We start from the raw sequence: 26496 nt of genomic DNA on the forward strand, positions 1-26496 counted from the left end.
GTGAAGTGTGAAATGGGGAATAATTGTAATAAAATTGCAAAACTAATACAGTGGTAATTCAATTGTAGCTTTATTTTCTCCATAAACTGCAAGGTATAGAAAACTACTTAGTGATTTTATAGAGAAGAAAAGCAATGAAAGTAGGTTTCAGATAGTAGACAGTCATACTAGCCTGAAAACTTCAAGACATTAAACAGTGAAACACCTCAAGTCATCAATGTGGTGCACAGAATCTGGTCTATAAATTTTAGAGTAATCCTAGTCACAGTAATATATTGATTCACTGCATCAAAGCAGAAGATACATGTAATATCCCACAAAACTTCTATCACAGAAAAATGTAATTGGTTCAAAACTGATCTTTACATGCAACACAAGTACGTGCAGCATGTAGCAGCTCTAACATACTTATCCCAACAGGAATCTAAGCAACAGTCTGGAAAACAGCATTAGTACACATTCAAAAACCTCTTAGAGGAATCAACACAAACACAGAGGAGTATTTTAGTTCGTTTGGTTTTGAGTCAAGTGTCCTTAAAGGTAAAGATGTAGGACTGACAACACTACTCTGAAGTACAAGCAAGTCAGCATTTTGAGTATTCTTTGATTTGAAATCAGGCATGTAGTTTCTCATTTTTAACCTCCCACCTTTTTTACTCTTTTCAAAGGCATCACGTCCCCCTCATTACTGAGTGTCAGGACATTTTTTTTTTTTTTTTAAAGTAAATCAATCCATAGCAGTCTCCATCTCTTCCCCCCACCCCCCCCCCAGTAAACAAGTTCAAAAATTAAGAAAATTAATCAAGATCAAGAAAATTAAGCAGAGCTTTATGTGATAGAGAGTTTGGGACACAAACACTGAAACAGCTGATGTTTTTTACCATACATAATGCCGTACAGTAACATTTGCCTCAGTTCTTGAGAAGTCCCACTCATAACAATATCATTCCTGACCATGAAACATCCTGGATACTATACATGTTCTAACGCTAGGTGAAGTTTTCAATTACTACAAAGAAACATTCCTGAGAGCACCATGCAATCACAACAGTGCCATTTAGAATAGCGTGATCTGAATAAATGTCAGTCAACTGCAGATTTTATTATATAGGTTCAGCTTTCAAGGTCTCTGGTTCAGAAGCGGAATTGGAAACTACAGCTGTATTCTCTATTAATTCAGTATAGTTCAGTATAGATGAGCTATGAAAATGGCAAGTCAGGAAACAGAAGCAATGACCAGTCCCACTACCTCAAATAAACAAGAAGTTTGAAAACCAAGTAAGTCTGGAAATTTTAGAAAATATATGCATTTTCTGGTTTCTCTAAAAACTCTACATGGACAGTAAAAAATCTCTACTCATACCTTGAAATTACGCACTTTTATAAATCAATCAGTTGCAGCAATTCCCATTCATTTATTAAAGTACAAACAGCTAAAAACGTATGTTCTTGTCTGTATATCAACAGTATTCAACTTGAAGATGCTGCTTACCCACAACTGTAGCATTTGCATAGCATTTTTAAAATTTTGCCTTACGACATTAAATAAAAAAGTAGTGAAATTAATTATCCATTATGAGCCCAGATTCAATCAGGATTAATGTTTCATATTCAGATTTGGGGAAAAAAGCAAGACGAATGTCAACCTTAATAATATATCCTGTGTGCATATTAGGCACAATAAAAATAATAATAAAAAAAAAGGAAGGGACAAATGAAATGTAAACTCAAAATTAAAGATTTCCTTAAATGACAGTAACAATAGACCAGACATACAGGCATCTGTATGTCTTCATATAGATTAACTATACATTTTTGCAACTTCCCTACCAGCTCTGACAAATCTGTCGCACAAGTTTCAGATTACTAGCATCATGCCTACAAACTTCTAATTACTTGTAAACAAGCTAAAAAACTTGACCAACATCCCTAAAAATTTGCAAAAGTCTGACAATAAATTTCTCATAATAGTCTAACAATCCAATACAGATTTAAGTAGAAGTTCTAATAATCAGAATGATTTTTTTTTTTTTACTATCATTACCAGCTGCAATGAAGAATCTCTCATATTGAGTACACTGAAGAGTAGGCACAAGGTGAGTTTTTCAAGAATCAAGTCTTTATACCTGACAAAACTGGGCAGAATCCAAGTAGTCACATGATCATTTTTTAATTTTAATAGAAAACATATATCTTGATTTTATGTCTTTTTAATGGGTTCTCTCTTAGTTTTTCTTTCCTGTGACAGTGAAACCTTTTATGCATTAAGGTTTAATGCATAAACCTTATGCATTCATATTTGCATTCATATTTGAATTTACTCTTGCATGCAGGGAAGGCTAGATACTGTATTGTCTTTACCTTCTGTGTGAGAAAAAAAAACAGTACTTAAGACTGGCATACCCTTTTCCATCAGGTTTTCAGTATTTTGGAAGTAGGCAGAAAGGTACTACCTGATTTCTAGTTAAAAAACAAGTCACTATTACTGCCGACACTGTAGAGCAAAGATCTCCCTGCAAGGATAGAGTACCTGATATTTAGTCACTATAAAAGACTGACTATCCAAAAACAGATGGCAAGTGTGCAGCACAAATCTTTGAAACCTCATTATTGAGAAAATTAAGTTCTGTTATATATTGTCACAGAAAACAGCAACAAATGTCAATCACGTTTACCCTCTCATGTCATATTTATCAAAGTGAAACAAGTTAAAACAAGAACACATACAACTTTGAACGTTCAGAAACCTATGTAATCTCAACTACCATTCAGATGAAGCTAGAAATGTTTATTGATATGCAGTGAAATCTGGATATACAAGTCATAAAAATTACTAGAATACTATGTTTTTGTAAGTCTGAGCTGAATCTGAGCTCTGGGGAAGGAGCGTTTCCATTTCTCTTAGTTTGTCATTGCTGCTGACTTCTTTTCTACAGATCTAGCTATGCTAAGACAAAAGTCAGCATAAACTAAGTGCTTCTCCAGTTGCTGGGCTTCATTTTTATCGTGTTATCATCATGTTATTATCATGAAATCTTTATTAACAAACTTTTGCAGTTCCCTCACAGTCTTCCAATTCTCCTACAACTGCCCATCAGCTCCAGATCCACAGTTTTAGGTTTATTGTTCTTTCTTCTTCTCCATACATACTGTTAAAAACCATGTATACTTTTTTTTTTTTCATGCACTAAAACATTCCTGCTTGCTTCTGTGTTAGAAATCAAAGAGGCACTTCACAGTTGTTTTCTTGCATCTGCATGCCCTGCAACACTACATGTTAATAGTCACAATCTTTACAAAAGCTGGTTTAATTTCACTTCACACTTGAGATTAAAAGAAGTTGTGTGTCCTTTTACTGCTATCCAAGAGAAGCTCTCAAAGTATTAAAACAAAGCTTTACTGTTTCACGTTTTAAAAAAACTATTATGTGTTACTATTAAATGTGTTAGTATTATTATTGTGTTATGCCCTCTTCACATCCTCAAAAAGTGCTCCAAACAGTCAAAAAGCTACAGTAGCACTATAACAATATTTTAACTCACCAAATCAGCCCTTCAATTATCTTAAAGAAAACCATGTGCACCTCTGCATCCATAGAAAAAAGTAAATAAATTATTTTAACTCAAGCCCAAGACATTAAACAACTAGAAAGCAGCATGCCTGTTTTAAGCAAGAGGGAGGGGAATGTTTTGCAGCTAACATATGCAAATGTCTTTTAGCATTTAACAACTGATACTATTTTAAACTTTTCAGGCCTTTTCCTGACCTAATAGTAACACCTTACAAAATTTTCATTTGAAACTGAAGATATATTACTCAAAGCTAACCTGTTCTAACACTGCAGTTACTTAGAGTTGATTTGAAATTGATCAGTCCTACAAAAATGAGAGGATATTCAAAGCTCAGGTACAGAAAAGCTTCTCATTTAAGTTGTTAGTATTTGTGATGCAGTTACTAGTTAACATATGGATCTTCAGCTCAAATGAGTCATTAATTTCACTGCAGAAATGCTGCTGATGCATCTTCCAGTCAAATACAATGTTAACTTGTTCCTTTGCCATTAGACTGAGCAATTGAACATTTCACTCCTGACTGGTTCTTTGGCTTAAGAGTCATACTCTGAAATTGAGAAGTGCTTACTCCAACAAAATACACTTCTAAACAGAACCAGAAAACATTTAATTTCATTAGTTTGCAGACACCCACAGTTAGGCCAGAAGCAAAATTAAAAAAAAAAAAAAAAGCTGTGATGGTGCAGGAGAGAGCTTGTGGATGAAATGCAACATTCAAACAACTAACTATATGCATCGTACTGAGATACCCAAGAAAAATCTTCATCAAAAGGAACTGTATCCATTACTTTTTCATTACAAACTTCAGGTACTCACAACATATGGTCTGTAATCTCCTGTAAATAATGCTCAAATAGATGCTAATGATCTACCTCATACAACACAAAAGTAATCCTAGTTTTTGAAATTCTAGCATGACTCAACAAGTGGATGGATCTCAGTAAATTTCAGGGAAGGCACATTACTTATGCAGCCACTAGAATCTTCCCTATGTAGTATAATAATTAATTACAGGTTTAAAGATAAAGACCCTAAAAAGCTTCTTTATCAAAACCAAAGCAAATATTTATTCTCAGTCCACTAGAAGATCTGGAAGCGGTGCAATTGAGCAGCTGCTAGCTGACTCCATCTGAACTCTAAAAAAGGTGTAATAAAACACAGACACAGAGGCCAGGCACAGTAATGTTAATCTTGTCCATGCTAACATACGTTGCCTGGAAGGTCCCTACAAGACATTAGGTGTAGAGAGCAGACCAAAACAAAAGCAAGAAATAGTATGAACTACACACGAATAAATCTATTTTTAAGAGCAGCAAGACAAATGACGCTTGGGTGTGTTATTTCTCTTTAAACTGAAGGAAAAAAACTGAAGGGAAGGAAATAGAAGTTATACCAAAAACAGAGGAGGGGTTTCCCATATGTTGCTGAAAATAAAAAGAAAACAATCTCTATCCACTAACAATTCATGAGTTCTCCAAATTCTTTGAGAAAAAGAAGAGGTATTAACAAACAAGGAAGCATAACATGAATCAGGAGGGCAGATCTATTGAAGGATTTTTCCTTTTTAAATAGTATTCCACTAAATAGTTGTAATCCCAAAAAGAAGTTTAAAAAAGTCTAATCACTGACTAGGTTCCACTAGCTATTCTTCTTGCAAACAGCAACTTGCAATAAAAGATCTCAAACAAGGCTGGATACAGGGATATAAGCTTCAACTTGAGGTAATTTTCTAGGATCAAGGGCTTAGTTCTTTTTTACAAAGCAGAACAGGAATCACTTAGCACCAAGAAAGTCTGTTGCCTTTCCAGAACGAAATTCCATAAAAATTTTGTCTGACAAGAAAAATATGTTAACTTGGACGTCACAACAGCTTCATAGTATGCTGAAAAGCCTCTGACAGCACAGCATGATAGGGAGGATGAACTAGAAATCTAGCCCATAAGGTTCCTTATTACACAGCTTGAATTTAGGTCTCGTTACAGATGAGTTTCTTCCAGATCACTTACTAAAACAAACCAACTGAAGTAAGCATCACTGTCTTTATTATAATACTAATACAGAGTGAAAAAAGAGTTCACAGCTCTCCTTCACCATTTGCAATAAAACTAACTTGAAAGCCCCCTCCCATTTTTAATACATTAAATTGAACCTGGAAGGCTTCAGACATCAGAAAACATGATTTAAACAGTAGGAGGCAGTCAGACAACTTAGAATATCTAGCACAGCACAAGCCAGAGAGTGTCATTCAGTAATTGTATTCCCTTCACTAGATAAATTCAAGCATATAACAATTCATAAAATGAATGTCTACATTCAATTAAGCTTAGAATTAAATACAAAAAGAGACTTCCTTCAAGTTTCTCAAATAAGACTTAAACTAAAATATTACTTACTTAGTACTTCACAGATAAGTACCTCAATATACTTTTCTTCAGAAGATAATTAGCATGTTAATAATCTTTAGTCTCTAAAATATATTTTAAAAGTATCAACCTTTTCCACTATGATGAGGTCTCCAACTTGTATGTCTGAACTCTTAACTTGCACTTTACCTTGAAGAAAAAAAAACACAAAAACACATAATCAACTTAAGCAGGCATTAATAAAGTCACAAAAGCATAAATGCAAGTTATACTTAAAGACATTATTATTTTGAGAAAATGTTACAAGTTATACAAAAGTGATGTTTGAAGAACACATTAATAAATTTGATCTGTTTGAATAAATAACTCTAGTTATTTATTCGTTTATTTATTCACTTGTAGTACCAGGTTCTTGCTACAACTCCAGAAAATGTTGCTTCCTGGAGTTAAAAAAAACAAACAAAAAACAACAACAAAACAGTAACAAAAATACACCCAACAAACAAACCCTGTAGACAAAGTACAAGTCATGATATAACAAAATCCTCTTCCAAGATACAACAGGTGGCCAATTCAGACCTGTTAACTCACGATATAAACACATACATATCTACACAGCCTGACAAGCTAAAACACAGACAGGCCCATACGAAATCTCTCTCTCTTTCCAGCAGAAACAGTATATTATTTCCAAGCAGCAGGTATCAGGTAAGTTATATCAAAGCATGGCTAGGTTCTTAAAAAACAAAAAAAATCAAAACCTGACCAAATAAATTAGAAAAGATGGCCCACAAAAGGATAGCAGGTACGGCAAACAATTTGCAGTTTAATAGGAAGTATTATTAATAGCAGATTTTTAATGCACATTCTATCATTTCTCAAAGTTTTATGACAAAAACTAAGGTAACTTCCAGATCTAGAAGACCTCCTCATTGTAATGCTTAATGAAGAGATCAGCTAGACACAATCTCAGAAAATTCCTTACATTTATATGCGCATTTAGTCAAAGGCAGTAAATTTTATCTTATTATTTTCAGCACTTTAAAGTCACATTTCATGCAAAAAAATAGCTTTTTTATGTTTAATTTGATCTAGTTAACAATGAATTTGATCCTTTAATTGACTTAATACACTTTCATACATTTATTAAAATTAATATTTAAGAAATTAATATTAATCGATTTTCTTAATACATTTTCCAGGATGCTAGCAACTTGAAGATACAGAAATATATAATAATGTCAGTGGAGATCAGAACTATTGTTTTGGCCTGCCTGCATAGTTAATTCTGAAAGCCAGTCTTTATTACTGATAGTCTTTTACACCAGTTCAATTTTTTAGGTGCCAAACACACCTTTGCCTCCCACTCTTTTTAATACATAACCAACCATATCTTCATTTTGACTTCCAACCCCATCATAACACATTTGTGACAGTGAAGAGATGAGCAGAAGACCTGAGTACAAAAAAGATGTAGCAAGAAGCATTAGCTCTCTACAGGAGTTTCAAGATAACTATGATGAGAATGAAGTGTCTGTCTTGTCTTTTTTTTTTTTTTTTTTAAAGGAATCTAAAGTAACTTGTACTAAAGATCAGCCACTAGGAGAGTGGTCTAATACGAAATCAACATTTAGACTTAACTGTACAAGCCTGTGAATTCTCTTTATAAATTCACAAGTTTAGACTAGAATTGAATAGTATATACTAAAACAAATGGTAATCTTAATCTTAATCTGTGATAACCAACTCAATTAACAGGTTATGGTAATAACAGCCACAAAAATCCAAGTATTTAAGCTGTATTAAGTCTCAAATCTGTGCCACCTACAGTCACATATGACCAAAACTATTCAGCAATACTAAATCAAATGAAACTAATAGCAATTTTATCAACTTGAACAACTGAAACTTCCAGTCATGTTATAACAGCATGTACCGTAAAGATCAAAAGACACTAACAATTCCCCTGACAGGGTAGAATATTCATTTGTGGCACTGTAAGGCAGACAAAAAGCAAAGACTCCTACTGCCAAGTATATTGACAAGAACCTACACATCATCTTTGCTTGTACTCAGTCTAGTAATCCTGAGAATTTCACATCATGAATAGAAAAGTTTCCTTATCGGACTGCTCTCTAGGTGACTAACACTACAGAATACCTTCTATATTATCTAATACATTCTGTTGGAAGAGCCTCATTATTCCCACACATATGGAAGCAGCCATGACTATCTCTACAATGAAACTGAGTGACAGGACACATTCCACTAAAATTAAATGGTAAAATGTGGCAGTAATTCAAAAAAATAGCTTAAGATTTTGAAAAGCTGGCAAATAGCACTTTCCTTTAGACTAGCAAAAATGAGAATCATTGGATACCATTTCAGAGAACATTAAAATAATGCAATACTACATCTTAGTGAAGATGCATTTAGGGAAGAAAAACACAATGTTACTCACTACATAAATTATTTTTGCAAACTATTTTTTCACTAAAAACAGCTCAGTAGCAAAGCACTCTTCACCATCTGTGTAATTACCAATAAAGTCCAAAGCTGTCAGAAGAGGCTGCGCATCCAGACTTTATAGTCCACCAAGGCGCAAGGCTTTCGCCTAAAGCAACATACAGAATTACACAGAACTGGAACACTGAAACGTGTCTCTAGTAATTCATTATACTCTCAAGATAAAGCCTTTTGAAGAGAATTACAATGATTTGAAAAAACTAATAACTCATATGTGATAAGTATTTCACACAAAAATTTAAGAAATTAAGTAAACAAAATCTAGGTATGTAGTATATTAGAAAGGACTGTTTCATTCTATTAATGAGCATCTTTATGAAAGAAGCTCCTCAAAGAACAGTATCTTCTGAGAGATTTTAGAAGTAATTTCAAAATTCTAAACTTACGTATCATGCCCTGAGCACTGTCTGAAGTACTGCTTTTGGAGCTGGCAACAATGCTTGTCTCTAACCAGTAAATATCAAACTCCTGCATGAAAGCAGTTAAGTGTAGACCATATGAAACTTTTACCTGGTACCTATTAGTCAGCATAATTAGTGTATGCACAATATAATGGTGAACTGAAAAAAAAACTGGCACCATTAAGCTACGGTTAGTCAAAGGTGATGATGCTGATTTTACAGTGGAAATGCTGCTGCTTACAGCTTCCCTGATCAACTATATTAAATTGATACAATCCTTTATAAATACGCATCTATGTTCCAAATGATCTAAATACCAGGAACAAAGTCATGTGAAAAGTGAAACATTATAAGCAATATAGACATAATGTTGTGTCTCTAGACTCAGAAATGTTTGTTCTTTACAGCAACTTTTTTAAAAGCACAAGGGTGCCCTGTTCTTGATCAGCTGACATTCTAATATTATAAGAGATTTCAATACAGATTTCAGTTAATTGCAGCACAATAATATTACAATAATTATCAAGAAATTCTGACAAATACCTGATTTTAAAGTTGCAGATAACAGGTATAAATGACTCAAAACTCACTGGACACAATGACCTCTTGAAAGAGACCATTTCGCAATTAAGATAAGGTCAATTGAGATAAAAACTCAGCAAGGTAGCATTTTAGGAACAGGGCATAAACAGAAGTTCAAAAGTAAAACAAATTACTCATGTCACTGTAGCTCTTTAAAACAGATTTCTCCATTTAAAGGAAACATACTAGCTTTCACACTTTGTTCTCTCCTTATGTACAGCAGTTATCGATATTTTCTCAATTTCACACAGTTCTTGCTTTTATTTTTAAATTCACTACATTCTTAAATGTCCTTTAAAGATGCAGTGAAGACTTAAATATTTCATGTTTGAAGTCTAAATGGAATTATTTCATTAATCTCAGCTTCTCATCTTCTACGTACAAGGTTACATACTACAAATTCAGCAAGGAATGGTTGAAAACTGAATTTTGCTATGTTATGTGAAAAAGGAAACTGCCTAACATCAATTATTTTATGGAACAGAATAAGTCTGTAGACATTAAGCTGGCTGTTGCTACCTAAATTAACCAACGCTTAAAACGAAGTCCCATTCTCACTTGATTTTCTGTTTAGAATGGCTATTATAAAATAAAAAGTTAACTCACTGTTAACACAAATACCAATTTGAGATCTTATCTTACTAAACAGAAATTCTAAGACTTCAAGAGTTACCAGTGTGAATCCAACAACTTAAAAAGCTGGTACTTCTTACACTTAGCAATATCACAATCACAGAATTGTAGGGGTTGGAAGGGACCTCAAGTGATCATCAACCTGCCAAACCAGGTTCCCTAGAGCAGGTTGCCCAAGTAGGTGTCCAGACGAGCCTTGAATATCTCCAGAATATGCAGGTCATTTGTGTATTTTAGGTGTCTGGGGAGTACCTCAGGCCAAAAATAACTCCGCAGAAAGGCAACACCAATAGGTAGTCAAAGAACTCCTTATTTTAATCTACTACAATGCAGTATAAGAAGATTTTAACTTACAAATCAGCCTGCACTTACTACCTTTATACAAATAATTAACCACAGTTCAAGTAACAGTAGCTTATCTTGCTACAAATATATTTCCCTATGGCAAACATCTAACTAGAAGTGATCATGGAAGATAAAAATGAGAATAGCACAATTAAACAAAGGGTAACACTGAACATTGCTAACTTTCAGTTTTCCTACTTCCCCATTTGAGCAAAGGCAACCTGCTTAACCTCTCTATGTCAATTTCTCTATCTTTGAAATGTAAAAGTACTTGTTTCAAAGAAAAGGCTGTAAAGCCTACACAAGTCATAAAATCACTAGGGGAAAAAAAAGATGTTACAGAAATATGAAGTGCAGTTCCACTCTGAAAAGTAACTCTTAACAGTGGCATTGATTTTCAGGCTTTTAATTAAATCAGTATCAAGTTTGTTCATTCACAAGTAACAAAGCCTTCTTTCTCCAAACCATTAACCTATAGCTTAATATAGCAAACCCAACTGATTTTTTCCACTTGAAGAGTACTGCTGATTTTAAAAAATTTGGTAGATTATATTGAAAGTTACTTATAAAAGTAGTTTGCAGAGGTGTAGTTCTTGACTTTATTAATTTGCTCAGATAAGTATCTAAATCCTCAACATCTGTAAAGATCTTGGTTTAATTTTATTGTAGCTGGCAATTCAACTTTTTGCCTCAAAATAATACCTTTCAGTTTCACAATGTTTTATGATAAACGAATCCCATATTATGAAAGAGGTGTGAAGAAATATCTATTATTTTTGTTGTTGCCTTTTATAGTAAAGCTTAATTTTGAGTGGGGACTGTAACAATGTTTTCCTTATTAAAAGTGGCTGTACCTCAAAATATTGTTAGCTCAGCAATCATACCAGAGCCAATGTATGCTTCAGAGTTGATTGTAAGCAAAGGTCTTGAATCTTTACTTCTGTAAAGATCAGTGTCTTCACAAAAAATGAACAAACAAACAAAAACAAAACAACAAACAGAACATAAACCAAGTATGAAATCATGCACAAGAAGGTTGTGAAGCTCTTGGAACAGGTCCAGAGGAGGGCCACTAAGATGATAAGATGATCAGAGGACTGGAGCACCTCTCCTATGAAGAAAGGCTGAGGGAACTGGGCTTGTTTAGCTTGGAGAAGAGAAGGCTCAAGGGAGACCTCATTGCAGCCTTCCAGTACTTGAAGGGACAGTACAAACAGGAGGGGAAACGCCTGTTTATATGTGTTGATAGTGACAGGACAAGGGGAAATAGTTTTAAACTAAGACAGGGGAGATTTAGATTAGATATTAGGAGGAGGCTTATCACTCAGAGGACGGTGAGGCACTGGCACAGGCTGCCCATAGAGGTTGTGGATGCTCCATCCCTGGAGGCATTCAAGGCCACGCTGGATGCAGCTCTGGGCAGCTAGCTCTAGTGGTTGGCAACCCTGCCCAGAGCAGAGGGTTTGAAACTAGATGATCTATAAGGTCCTTTTCAACCCAGGTCATTCTATGATTCTGTGATGACACTGACACCAAAATTGGAAAGCTGAAATAAACATACATATTTGTAGGTAAAAGTTGACTATCCGTTTCTTACTAAAAAAGGCATTTTTAAAGCTTCTGTTGTGAACACATTACTACTCTGTGCGTCAGTTCCTGAAATAATTGCTACATACTATCTTACACAACTTGAAAATTTATATTCCATGCCTAGAAAAGAGCAGTGTCAAGGTAATCAAATGGGGTTTTAATTTGATGACTTATTTCTAGGAGAAGTTACAAAGTGAAGTTTCTTAAATACACATATTTAACAAAATATTACACGCACTGGGAAAGAGGAAATCAAGATTCCAAAACAGCTATTTAAGTGCCATTTAAATGCCTAGCAATTTACCAGAACTTCCAGTATCCATAATATTTGAAAAAATGCTGAGAATTCCTCCTACTTGTTTAGAAGGCAAGAGAGGAAAGTGAAATGACACACACAAAAGGCACCAAAGTTAGCTCTTAACACTGCAAATTTCAGTCTTGACATTTGCATCACAGTGATAACACTAAACTATAGACTTGCTTCCAGAACTAAGAATTTCAGATCACTAACACTACTGCTGAATACGGCAGGATGTAGTATCTATTTCAAAGGTGTTCAGTGTCACATGTAACAAATCTAAAAAAAAAAAAAACCAAATAGCAGGTTAAATTACACCTTTGAAAGAAGAGCTGTAAGAGTCTATTTCTTTAATGACTGTATTAAAGACTACAAAGATCTGGAGGCCAGCAATGCAACCACTTCTGTTAATCAAATGATAGCTATCCCACTTGCAATTTTCCCACAGTGGTATGTCTAAATGTTGATAAAGCTATTTCAGGCTCTCAAGGAAGGGAAGAACAATAGTTGCTACATTGCTCCCTGCTATATGCAAATCCCATATAGCAATGCAAGTTTCCATACTGTTTCCTATTCCTCACAGCTGCTAGGTTATATCATCACTAACATGACTACTCACCATTTACTCACCTTCCAATTACTTTTTAAAATGGTATATTGGGTTTACATGGCAAGGTTTTGGTAGCAGAAGTGGGCTCTCAGGGTGGTCTCTGTCAGAAAAGACCAGGGGCTGCTTCATGTCAGGCACAGCAAGTTCCATCTGACACCAAAACAGACCTGCTGCTGGCCAAAGCTGAGCCTGTGAGCAATGCTGGTTGTACTTCTATGATAACATAACTAAGAAAGGATAAAAAATGCTGCACTGCAGCTCTGTGCAAGAGAAGTCAGAAAACTGTGAGAGAAAACTCTACAGACACAAAGGTCTGTGAAGGAGTAGGTGCTCCAGGTATTGGAGCAGATTCTCCTGTATCCTGTCAAGATGACCGTGGTGGACCAATCTGTTGACCTGCAGCCCATGGAGGGCCACCCCAGCACAGATATTCACACTGCAGCCTGTGGAGGACATGACACCATGGATCAGTATGCTATAAAGGAAGCTGCAGCCCATGGAGAAGAGCCCACTGTGGAGCAGGCTGTCTGGTGGGAACTGCGGCCTGCGGGGGACCCACGCTGGAGCAGTCTGTTCCTGCAGGACTACAGCCCATGGAAAGGGTCCATGGTGGAGCTGTTCTTGAACTGCAGACTGCTGGAAGTTCACACTGGAACAGTTCGTGAAGGATTGTATCCCATGGGAGGGACCTCATGCTGGAGCAGGGAAAGAGTGTGTAGAGGAAGGAGCAACAAAGAAAGTGTTATGGTCTGATTGCAACCCCCATTCCTCATCCTCCTGCACTGGGAGTAGGAAGAAGAACTGGGAGTGAAGTAGAGCCTGGGAAGAAAGAGTGTGTGAGGAAGGTGGGTTTTATTTCTCACTATCCTACTTTGTAATTAATACTCTGTTTAGCAGAGCTTTAAACTAGATTCAGCAAGGGAGAGGGATGTACTTCTGAGTGGCAGAGAAGAACAAACAAACACCAACACTTTAGTAAGCAATAGGGAAATATCTGTGAAATACCTGTCCCAAATTAAGACAGGCTCCTCTAAAAAGGTGATGCAGCCAATAGCCCAGCTGAAGTGCCTTTACACTGACACACGCAGCGTGGGAAACAAGCAGGAGGAGTTGGAAACCACAGTGCAATTAGAAAACTATGATCTAATTGCTATCAATGGGTTGTGGGGCAAATCACACAACTGGAATCACACTGCAATTAAGGGCTACAAGCTTTTCAAAAGAGATGGGCTGAGAAGGGGCAGGGGGTTGATGTTGCCCTCTGTTTTAAGAAATGGATAGATTGCAAAGAACAGGTTGAGAGCTTGCAGATAAAAATTAAGGACCGAACCAATAAAGGACACCTAAGCTGGGGTTTACTGCAGACCATCTGATCAAGGGGATCATGTTAATGAGGCCTTCCTGCTTCAGCTACAACAATCATCGCACTCACAGGCTCTCATCCTGATTTCAGTCAACCAGATATCTGCAGGAAAAGCAACACAGCAGGCTGTAAGCAATCCAGGAGACTTGTGGTGTGCATCAGTGTAAATTCCTGGTCCAACTATTAGATAAACCAACCAGAGGAGAAGTGTTACTGGGCCTGGTGCCCAACTGTGCAGATGAACTCATTAAAGAGGTTAAGACTGGAAGCAATCTGGGATGTAGGGACCATGCCCTGGTTGAGTTGGTGACCTCAAGATATACAGGCCTGGCAAAAAGCAAAAACAGGACCCCGAAACTTCTGAAGAGTGAAATTCCAGTTATTTAAAGGACTAGTGGATGAGATCCCCTGGAATGCTGTCCTCAGGGAACAGAGGAACTCATCAGAACCAGCAACTCTTTAAGGACGCTGTTCTTAGACTGCGGGAACTCTCCATCCCCATGTGCAAGAAATCAAGCAGGGAAAGAAGGAAACCAAGCTGCTGGACAAACAGGTATAAGAAGGTAAATGCACAGGCAGTGGAAGCAGGGATATATGGCTTGGGAAGAGTACAGAGGAGATCCCATCCCTACACATCTGGATATGGTATCAGAAAAGCCACAGCACAGATGGAACTGAACTTGGCAAGGGATTCAAAAAATAACAAGAAGGGATTCTGTAGGTACATTGTTCAGAAAAGAAAAGCCAAGGAGAGTGTAACCCTTTTGATAAACAAGAAGGGAGAGCTGGTAACAACAGACATGGAGGAGGCTGAGGTACTCAACAACTTCTTTGCCTCGGTTTTCACTGCCAATCAGGCTTCCCATGTCTCTCAAGTCTCTGAAAGTGTAGGTGAGGGCTGGGGGAAGAGTCCCTCCCCCTATAAGCACAGAACAGGTTTGAGACCACCTGATAAAACTGAACAGACACAAGTCTATGGGGCCTGATTACATGCATCACAGGGTCCTGAGGGAATTGGCTGATGGAGTTGCCCAGACTCTCTCCATCATTTTTGGAAAGCCATGGCAGTCAGGTGAAGTCACTGGTGACTAGAGAAAGGGAAGCATCACTCCCATTTTTAAGAAGGGTAGAAAGGAAGACCCAGGGAACTACAGACCAGTGAGCCTCACCTCTGTGACAGGGAATATTGTGGAACAGATCCTCCTGGAAGCAATGTTAAGGCACGTGCAAGATAAGGAGGTGATCCAAGTTAGCTAACATGACTTTATCAAGGGTAAATTGTGCCTGAGAAAACTGGTGGCCTTCTATGATGGAGTGACTGCACCAATCAACAAGGGAAGACTGACCAATATCATCTATTCAAACTTCTGCAAAGCCTTTGACATGGTCCCCCATGACATCCTCACCTCCAAATTGGAGAGAGACAGATTTGAAGGGTGGACTATTTGGTGGACAAGGAATTAGCTAGATGGATACAGCCAGAAAGCTGCAGTCAATGGCTCTATGTACAGTGACGGGTGGAGCCTTTCAGGGGTCTGTCTTGAGACCAGTACTGTTTAATATCTTTATCAATGACAGAGACAGTGGGATTAAGTGCACCCCCAGCAATGTTACAGATGACACCAAGCTGAGTGGAGCAGCTGATTCAACAGAAGGAAGCGATGTCATCCAAAGCGACCTGGACAAGCTTAAGAAGTATCCCCATGGTAACTGAATGAGGTTCAACAAGCCCAAAGGCAAGGTGCTGCAATCCCAGACACCAGTAAAGAGGTGGTACACTCGATCCCCTTATCAAGGTCATTGATAAAAATATTAAACAAAACTGGCCCCAATACTGAGCCCTGATGTTAAAGCATTCTGTTCCTGTTATGCAATCACATGATTTCAAATTATATGCAAAAATTAAAAACAGTATTTTTAATACTTATCTGACTCTCAATACATCAACCTGTTCTTATGTACAAATATATCTACTAAGATTGAAAGACTCAGAAATGTTATTAGATTGTATTTCTTAGTTACCGATTTCTTATTTCATATATGCATTTGATATACAACTGAGAGTGCTGCCGATTTACTGTTCAAATCAATTTCAGAGTACAGCACACTGAAGTAATAGTGCAAAATAGTAGCATATTTCAAAGATATATACGGTAATATACATTTCCTTTACAAGCCAAAGATTTACAATATTTCTTAAACAGATCAAATTTAGGTTTCATTATCTAAGTGAAATCAAGCATTTCAGTCCTGTATCATTTTCATTCTCCAAAATACAGTTTGAAGTATTAGGTAGTTGTTTGAACTGAAATTCTATGTGTATGACAAAAAGGTTAAATATTTAAGGATTTATACAAATGGTTTTACTAACCTCGTACTGTCAGCTTGCTATACAACTGTGAGTTCATTTCCTTGTCTCTCTTGTAACGACGATACTCATCAACAGCTTCCCGTACCACTGTGACTGTCAAAACAAATCCCTGTTAAAGATACAATGATGCAACTCAGAATTGTCAAAATGCTAGAACAGAATTACACAAGCAGGAACACTATACAAAGTAAGAACCTGAACTTAGAATATTTACTTTTTCATTCATTTCAATTTTTTTCTTTTTCAAGTGCTTTCTTCAATCTGTTAAATTTTTAGTCCAAAAAGGAAAATCACACTTGTATACTGTATACGTATAATTTGAAAATGTAGATATGTCTAATTTAGATATAAACTGAAATTTAAAAAAAATTAAATGCCTCAAATAAGTAAAAGACAGCTTTACAGTTTTTTAAGCTTATTTCCCCATCTTCTAAAAAATCTGTGTCTTTACAACGAACATTTAAGAAGTCTCCAGTTCAAATACTGGTAAGTTCGCCACCTTTTGCCTAACAGACAGAAATGAAAAGGTAACAGATGCTTAGTTTAATTAATTTTGCCATCTTACATTTATTTACCCTCACACTACAAATATTGACAAAGAAAAAAAAAAAAAGGTTCTGTTCTGAAAAATTAAGTATCTAAATGTTTTGGCTTCAGTTTTCACAGGACAGTGCCACTGCAGCTTATACTGGAAGTGCTGAGAGTTCCACATATAATTAAGTTTCTGGCAACACAAAGAGTATGCTGGCCAAAAGGAATACAGAACAGTTCAGGGATATAGTTGTAGGAGTTTCCCCTCTCTCTTTCTAATTCTTCTCAGTTATGATTTCTGGCTACTTGAAATCAAGTATATAGTCTTTCTCCATCAGTGAAAGAGAAATAACATTTTATGACAGAAAAGGGAGCTTATTACTGTTATACAGGAATACTAAAAAAAAATCTTCACAAATCCTCCAACAGATAAGGCTTTAGATTATCCATTTGGACTCAGAAACTCATCAGTATTTTCCTTCTATGCCAGAAAATACAAGCCATTAGACTACTTTCTTGCAAAATTCCAACAGTGTTTGCCAGCCTTCCCCTACTTTCTCAGTAGAAAGAAGTCAAGATGTGGAGCTTTTTTAGAACAGTCTTGACTACAATTTTTCTTTTCAATAGCAAAGGCATTTTGCATTTCCAGCCCCGAATTCTAAGGTTTAATCTGTTGCAAGCTTATAGTTAACATACTTCTTGTTTGTTCATGTTTACACTAGCTACATCAATTAAATTAGAATCAGATAGAACAATAAACTGCCTAAAACGCATTCCTGCTCACTCCTCACACCAAATCCCCTAATACACACTACTGTTATTTAAACCCAAGTTTCAGATCTTAATTTAGCCCTTTGAGATAGCAGAAGGTTCGGACAGTCCTGCATTAGAACTCCATTTTCAACACTCAGAAATATGAAAGTATTTTATAAAATCAGTCAACTATATTCTGAAAAGTGTCTGAGGATCTGATAGGATTGACATGCTGCTTTACTTGGAATAAAAGTTTTCTTTAATTTTTACAAAATTGTTTATCTTCGTTTTCTCCAGACACCTTAAATCATTGCTATTCTGAATGGCCATTTGCTTGTGCCCCTAAACACCATCTCTACGCTTTAAAGCAGTAGGGTTTTTCCCCCTCTTATGGCAGCATTTTGTATTATCTTCATGAGCTTTGACAACAGAAATATTTTAGTAGCATAAGAAAGGCACTCCTGAAATGCTTTCCAATATTTGCCACTTGCACATATCATATTCACTAGGCAGTAATGAAAGCACAGAATGTGAGGTGTTATTTTCAAGAATTTCTCCTGGAAGTCACCTGCTGGGTAGCTCCATACAAATGACCATGACTATAAGGAAGTATTTAACACATCCCTTTTTCCTCATTTACCCAAAGAAACTGGACATTCTTCCAAAGGGGAGAATTGTTGTCTTTCTTTAGAGGTGCTTAAACATCTTTAGCATACAGCTTCCAATCAAATTTGTGTCCCTTACATCCTTGGATGTTGGACTTAAAAGAAGCATTCTATTTTCTACTATGCAAATGACAGCAAATGAGTAAAATAAAGCATTGTTTGAAGAACTCTGGTGCTTGATCTAAGTGCCAGGTGAAGAAAGGGGAAGGGAAGAGGCAAAGTGACAAAAAACACCCACCTTTTAGAAGACAGCTTCTATTCTGTGGTTTTAAGTATTGTGCTGAATAATTTTTATTATTTTAAACTCTTGAGAGAAAACACGAGCCAAAACTAAGTTATAGCTACTCCTCTTGTTCTTGATGAACATTTCCCAACAATTTACATGCTCTTCCAGGAGGAGGTCTGACATAAATGTTTTATATTTTCATCATAAATACTGAGCCTTACTAAACATACCGTTAATCTTGTTTACCTGGAAGTCAGCTACTCAAGTAGAAACAACTGAGTTTTCCAAAAACTAAGCACCAGCGACAAGATCTGAGTTTGTGCAAGATGTAAAAACTGGAAACATTATTCAAAATATCCTTGAAGAAGACCCACAGGTCTATACAAAACATATTCTGTGTTATACAGTATTATTATTATTTTTTTTTGACAGAGATAAAATGGGCTGATATGCCAAGATGGGCTGATTTTTTTTTTTTTCTCCTTACTACCACATTAACATACAGCACTTCACAACGACGAGACCAACTTCCAGACAAGGTTAACTTTTGTCTTTTGTTACTGGGTCAGTAACAAAGACCTTTGTAAATATTCATTTTAGAACTCCCACAGTTGAACATTTTTTCTGTCTTGGAAGTGTTTTTTGTTGCAGCAAAAGTTGTCTGGACATGGAGGTGTGAAGAATCTCCAGGACTGCCCCTTCATTTATCAGTACTTAAAAGGTCTTTTCTCAGCAATTAAATCAATCCAGAATATTTACTAGAAGGACTGAAGAACAACCTTTACTCAAGCAGTCAGCATGTCACTACTCCTCTTGAACACCTCTTGCAATAAACACTAGTGAAAAATACAATTTAAAAAATAAATTTAGAAAATAAGGTATTCCTGTTCTGCTTTTACACCTGGGGCAATGGGGATGGGAAACCAAAAAAAATAAAGGTAATGATTCAGTTAAAATAATACATGAATTCAAAATCACCAGAATATAGCTGGCAGACTACCATAAGAGCCTCTTCTTCAAAGGATAGTTTTTCCTGAGGTTTGAAAATTGTAAGTCAGAAGCAACTATTTGAACAGCTCCCAAAGAACTTACTGCAGAATGTTCAACAATAGACATATTGAAAGGAAATCAGTGCAACTGGCAATGCAATCAGGCAGGAAAAGCATGTTTAATGCATAACTTATCTTCAAAATACCTTTTCCTCCTGCTTTACTCACAGCTTGATTTTTTTATCTTTTATTTTTTAATATTTATGCATTTTTTGTGAAAAGAGTACAGGATCAAAACCAATACCAAAAGAACGCAAATATGTACGCTTTCAATTCTGACCCGGCCTTAAGACATAAAAGTGAACAAAAACAGAAAAAAAAAACACAACATGCAAGTGTTGAATGCTGCCAATAACGTTCTCTACCTGCTAAAGTTTTTGTTTGTTTGTTTGTTGGCTTTTGTTTTCCTCTTTTCAATCTCTCAAGTGACCTGCTGCTATAAAGGAACATTACTCACGATTCAGACTACCCACTTAATAAAAAAGGGTTAACAAACAACACCTTTTGCAATATCTGCTGTAATACTGTACTATCAATTAAGTATTTTACTTCTGTTACATATTAAATCAGTGATTTTCATAGATTTTCATCATTACCAGATTTCATTACCAGATGAAAATCTATGAAAATATGTACATGAACTCTTCAGCTGAAGTTTAAAAAACCTTCTAGTTAAGAGCATTTTTCTGTTTACCAGAGGAGCCCAGTACGTATACAGGTAGCCTATTTTCAATGCTGGTACAAACTGTGAGCAGGACACGACGAGAAAATAGAGATTCAAGAAAAACTTGAACTGTTCATATAAAACCTAAAATGAGAAACACAAAATAGATAAATTCCTTAATATTTACGTGTATAGTATACATAAAATTCACTTTCTCGTGACAGTAGATACAAAGCCTACAGCATACTAAAACACAATACTATCACCGTGCTATCCAGTACAGCATATTGTACAGTATATTGTACTGTATAGTACAGTATAATATCCCCAATACTATATATATTATTATGATGATTTTAACATTATAATGCTATTTTTGTTCAGAAAATTCCTCTGATATGAATGCCTCTTTTCAATCTGGAAAAGCAAGTTGCTGAATTTTTGACATTTTGAAAACTGAACTATGTAAACTCATCAGTCTTTAATAATATTATAAACTATATATATAAGATCACAGAGCAAATATTCACTATGGAATTTCAACAGAAAATGGAATTCAGATATTTGTAGAAGCATCTTGCAATAATTTCATATTCACAATAGTTAACCTTTGTTTATGAAACCAAGTGAGTTGTTTGATTTTTTTTCTTAAAGTGCCAATAAAATCACAGAAGACTGAGTATCTGAACTTTCATTGCTTAAAGTTTCCATTTTTAACTGCTAAACCTTTTTTTCTAAAAATACAGCATTAAATCTTTTAGTTAAGTACCAATACTTAAATTCTGCATTATCTGTCTTGAGATGTTTTCTTTCTTATAATATTTACAGCTCAGCCTTAAACAAAAAAAAAATAAAAAACAATCATTGGCATCAAATTAACAGAAACCATTTTCAAAAGTATTATATTATTTTAGACTTTGTCGTTTAAAACTCCACAGACAGAGTATGAAAACTGAGTAAGATACACGATATTGCTCTTCATCAGCGTGAGAATACCCTAAAACTTCAACCCAATCTGCAGCACATAGAGAAAACAGTACACATCAATTCCTAATTACTTTCATTCACCACATTCCCTCAGCACACTCCCTCTACCACGTAGCCACTGAAGTTTCTACTCTTGTACAAGCTGAAGATCTACAACTCATCTGTTTCTCTCCGAAGATTCTCAGTTTTCAAAGGGGCCAAGGTTACCATCAGTTGAGACACATTCCTTAAAAATTACCACTTCCCACAGTTCTTAAAAATAATGAAACTACTCAGTCTTCAAGAATAAATGTTGCTTAGGAAGACAAAATGACTACAGAAATGATCCAGGGAGAGTGGGTAGGTATTGTTCTCCTTCCAAAAGGCTATCAGATGGAATCTCAGAATAAGGTAGTGTTCTTCAGTTTCCATAGCAAGACCAACTTTTTTTTTTTTTTTTTTTTAACAAAAGCAATGACATTTTACTAAGTTTTTAGAAAGTTTAAACTATGCAATATTAATAATAACATGGACGTGAAATAATCTGGAAAAATTACTTAGCACTAAATTTCTCAGAAGAACCTTTTGTAATAAATATTGATACAGAGGATGTGTCTATTAATAAATAAAAGTTTGGTCTAAACTCCAAGATAATTGTTCAAGTTCTAATTGAAGACAAAGTTCAAGTTCACCATAGAATAAATTGTTCCGTATTCCAAAAGAATGACAGATGCTGACATCTAGTATAACACGACACCTCCAGCTACTAGGGAGTGGCTACCTACTAGAAGTGCCTACTGAACTTGCAATATTATTCTAGAATTGTAACTGCACAGTGAGTAATAAATTGCTTCAAAGGCAAAAGTTTCAAAACAGATCAAAACCACATTTAAATAGTATCTCCATCTTTTAAGTTTACAATTCAGTTGACATTGCAACAATTCTGCATGAAAATCAAAGCTACTTGACAGATATTTATTGCTTTCATCAGTGCAATGTCATTAATTATGTAAAAAACTAAGCCCTAGGAAAAAAACTCAGAAAAGTTAATCTCAACATGTCTTTTTGGCAAAGCAGCAGCACCTTAACTTTGCCAGTGTCTTGCAAGTGTTATATCACTACTGTTCAGCTAAAAGACTACCTAGACAACCTCAAATCTTCTGATTTTTTTTTTCAAATTGGAAAATTTGAAACTGACAAAACTGTAAAGCCAAAAGAAAGAAAAAAACCTGCATCTACTCCACAACAAAAGAATTATCATTGAAAACCAAAAACACTTCATTATTTTTTAAAACTGCAAGAAGAATTTCAACTCTGTAAAGTACTACTCTACAAAGATAAGCCTTACTTATTTCCATATAAACCAGAGATTTTTCCTTATGAGGAGTTCATATTTCAGAATGCATCATTTATTGTGCTTTCAATGGCAGTGAGCATGCAGAAATATCTATATTAGCACAATTGATTTTCAACTGTTTCTCAACTACAGTCAGTATTTTGTGGCATTTTCACAACTGATAGTGTAGAATTGACTGTTTCAAACAGAGGATTACAAATTTCTGATGATGAACATAAAAATGCAAGGAAATGAATCTCAAATTTGTAAAGCTTCACTGAAATCCCACTGTTCCAAGTCATACAAATTGCACTTCTCTAGTAAATACCCCTTTGAAAATACAATTAAGAAAAAAGCAGCTTTGCTCTTACTGTCAATTGCAATTAAAGACACTGAGATAAAGGTAGGAAAAAAAAAAAAAGAAGAATCTGGGCAAATAAATGATCTTTTCACAGAATTGCCAAATAAAGAAAGCAGTACAGAACATACAGTCAGCCCAATACCAGAAAAAAATTAGTAACCTTACCCCAGGTATAAAGGTAAAGACGTTGTATTTTTGATTTTTAATGGCATTTTTTGGGTATTTTTCTTCACATTTTTCAGGACACCCAAGCCACACTGTGCGAGCCTTCAGCTCTTTCTTTCTTCGGCAAATGTTTATAAGCCAATCAGAACAACTGAAAAGAAGAATAATTGTTTACTTTCAAACTAAAAATTTACTGTATATGATAATCAATTTCAAACATGGAATCCTGAAGCTAAGAAAAACAGGTGTTTTTTTTTTCACTGTATCTAAATTAGTAAGCATGATGTTGACTTCTAATATTTAGGTTAATTACACAGATCTCTTAACTCAGACACACACACAAATATACGTCTATAAAAACACATAAACAATATTTATCTAATATATAGTTGAGCAACCTGGTCTAATGTAAGGTGTCCTTGCCCTTGTCAGGGGAGCTGGAACTAGATAACCTTTAAGGTCCCTTCCAACCCAAGCCATTGTACCATTTTATGAATGTTATGTAAATATATTTGTTTACACGTTTTATATTATATAAAATAACGTATATATAATATATATATTATATAATGTATAATATATTGCAATATAATGTAACATAATGTGTAATAATGTATAATATGTAATTACATGGTAATAAATATGTAATAATGTAGTAATAATGTAATGTAATATATAATATATGTAATATGATAATATATATGGATCCATACAAGTCCATGGGTCCAGATGGGATTCATCCCAGGGTGCTTAGAGAGTTGGCTGTTGTTATCATGGGACCTCTCTCAATTATTTTTCAATAGTCTTGGGAATCTGGAGAGGTCCCAGTTGACTGGAAGCTGGCAAATGCTGTACCAATTTTCAAGAAGGGTAAGAAAGATGACTCCGGCAACTACAGGCCTGCCAGTCTCACGTCAGTGCCTGGTAAAATTATGGAGATTATCTTGGAAGTTACTGAAACGCACCTGGGAAACAATGCAGTCATTGGTCCCAGTCAGCATGGTTTCATGAGGGGTAGGTCTGTTTGACTAACTTGATTTCCTTTTATGATAAGATCACCCATCCAGTCAATCAAGGGAAACCAGCTGATGGGATTTTTTGGATTTCAGTAAAGCTTTTGACACAGTTTCCCATAGGATCCTACTGGACAAAATGTCTAGTATACAGCTAGAAAAAAAAAAGCATCATACAATGTGTGAGCAAGCGGCTGATGGGCAGGGCTCAAAGGCTTGTGGTAAATAGGGCCATATCAGGCTGATGGTCAATCACCAGTGGGGTGCCCCAAGGCTCCATTTTAGGGCCAGTCCTCTTCAATGTTTTAATAAATGATTTGGATGTAGGACTAGAAGGTGCTTTGAGAAAATTTGCTGAAGACACAAAACCTGGAGGACTTGCTGACTCTGTTGAGGGTGGAAAGACCTTGCAGAGAGATCTGGACAGATTGGATAGCTGGGCGATCACCAACCTCATGAAGTTTAACAAGAGCAAGTGCCGGGTCCTGCACCTGGGATGGGGCAACCCTGGCTATATGTACATTGGGCAATGAGATGCTGGAGAGCAGCCCCACAGAGGGATCTGGGGGTTGTGGTTGACAGCAAGTTGAATATGAGCCAGCAATGTGCCCTGGCAGCCAGGAGGGCCAACCATACCCTGGGGTGCATCAAGCACAGCATCGCTAGTCAGTCAAGGGAAGTGATTGTCGCACTCTACTCTGCACTGATGCAGCCTCACCTTGAGGTACTATGTGCAGTTCTGGGCACCACAGTACAAAAAGGACGTGAAACTGTTGGAGAGTGTCCAGAGAAGGGCAACAAAGATGGTGAAGGGCCTAGAGGAGAAGACATATGAGAAGCAGCTGAGGTCACTTGGCCTGTTCAACCTGGAAAAGAGGAGGCTGAGGGGAGACCTCATCGTGGTCTACAGCTTCCTCCTGAGGGGGAGTGGAGAAGCAGATGCTAATCTATTCTCTTTAGTGACCAGTGATAGGACCCATGGGAAAGGTGCCAAGCTGAGACAGGGGAGGTTTAGGCTAGACACGAGGAAGAGGTTCTTCACTGAGAGGGTTGTTGCACACTGGAACAGGCTCCCCAGAGAAGTGGTCACTGCACCGAGCCTGTCAGAGTTTAAGAAGTGTTTGGACTGTGCACTTAGTCACATGGCCTGAAGTTTCAGGTAGATCTGTGTGGACCAGGAGTTGGATTTGGTGATCTGTATGGGTTCCTTCCAACTTGGGATATTCTACGATTCTATGATAATATATAATATACATAGAAAATATCATATGTATATATAAATATATATATATTTTATATATATAAAAATACACACACAAACATTTGCACATTCTTTACAGGAAAACCTAACAAAATACTTTCAATACAGAATCACAGAAATGCTCAGGTTGGAAGGGACCTCTGAAAATCATCATGGCTCTATGCTGGACCTTCTCTAGAAGTCCTATGTTCCTCTTGTACAGGGGAGCCCAGAACTGGACACAATACTCCAGGTGTGGACTCACCAGGGCTGAGTAGAAGGGGAGGATCACCTCCCTTGACCTGCTGGCAACATTCTTCCAAATGCAGCCCAGGATACCATTGGCCTTCTTGGTCACAAGGGCACACTACTAGCTCATGGTTAACTTGTTGTCCACCATGACCTTGGGATACTATCTCTGCATTTTTAACACTGGCAGAGGGGCCTTAATCATGTTGGGAGTCTGTTCTAGACTAGTGATTTGGAAAGAATGAGTAGACAAGCCTTTTTTGAGCACTCACTGAAGTCAAAGAACAGGCCTAAGTGGTAACAGTGGATTTCAACTACACTGGCACGTGAAAGGAAGTGATGCAAGTTTTCTAGTGAGGTGTTTGAACATAATGGCAGTATGCAGGAAAAGAACTGACTGGACAGTCTCTTAAGGTCCCTTCCTAAACTGTTTTTCCACAATTGCAGTATCACAGTACACACAAATAAGCACTAGAGGAAGGCTGATAGCTTGCGTCATTACATTCCCACTTGAAATGTTCTTTGTCTGTAACCTGTACTATCACAGGTCTATTTAGAAACTAAATTTCATTTGTTCTTTGGCAAAATTAAAGTTGGAGGGTCTTCTTAGAGAAAACTAGATTA

The 26496-nt window shown here is 36.3% G+C and overlaps 1 protein-coding gene across 3 annotated transcripts in view; it reads right to left on the minus strand.

The window, feature by feature from the left end:
• ATP9B (ATPase phospholipid transporting 9B (putative)) overlaps positions 1-26496 on the minus strand; it is a 164326-nt gene that overhangs the window by 114728 nt on the left and 23102 nt on the right. For 2 of the 3 annotated variants that reach the window (XM_068674699.1, XM_068674698.1), the window contains exons 3-6: positions 23371-23521; positions 20573-20686; positions 16655-16763; positions 6066-6124 (exon numbers count right to left, since the gene is read on the minus strand). In XM_068674699.1, coding sequence (XP_068530800.1) covers positions 6066-6124; positions 16655-16763; positions 20573-20686; positions 23371-23521 — 433 coding nt within the window. The remainder of the gene's footprint in view (positions 1-6065; positions 6125-16654; positions 16764-20572; positions 20687-23370; positions 23522-26496) is intronic. The other variant, XM_068674700.1, reaches the window with a different exon arrangement.

This window comes from Anas acuta, chromosome 2 (assembly GCF_963932015.1).
Source record: "Anas acuta chromosome 2, bAnaAcu1.1, whole genome shotgun sequence".
Taxonomy (NCBI): Eukaryota; Metazoa; Chordata; class Aves; order Anseriformes; family Anatidae; genus Anas; species Anas acuta.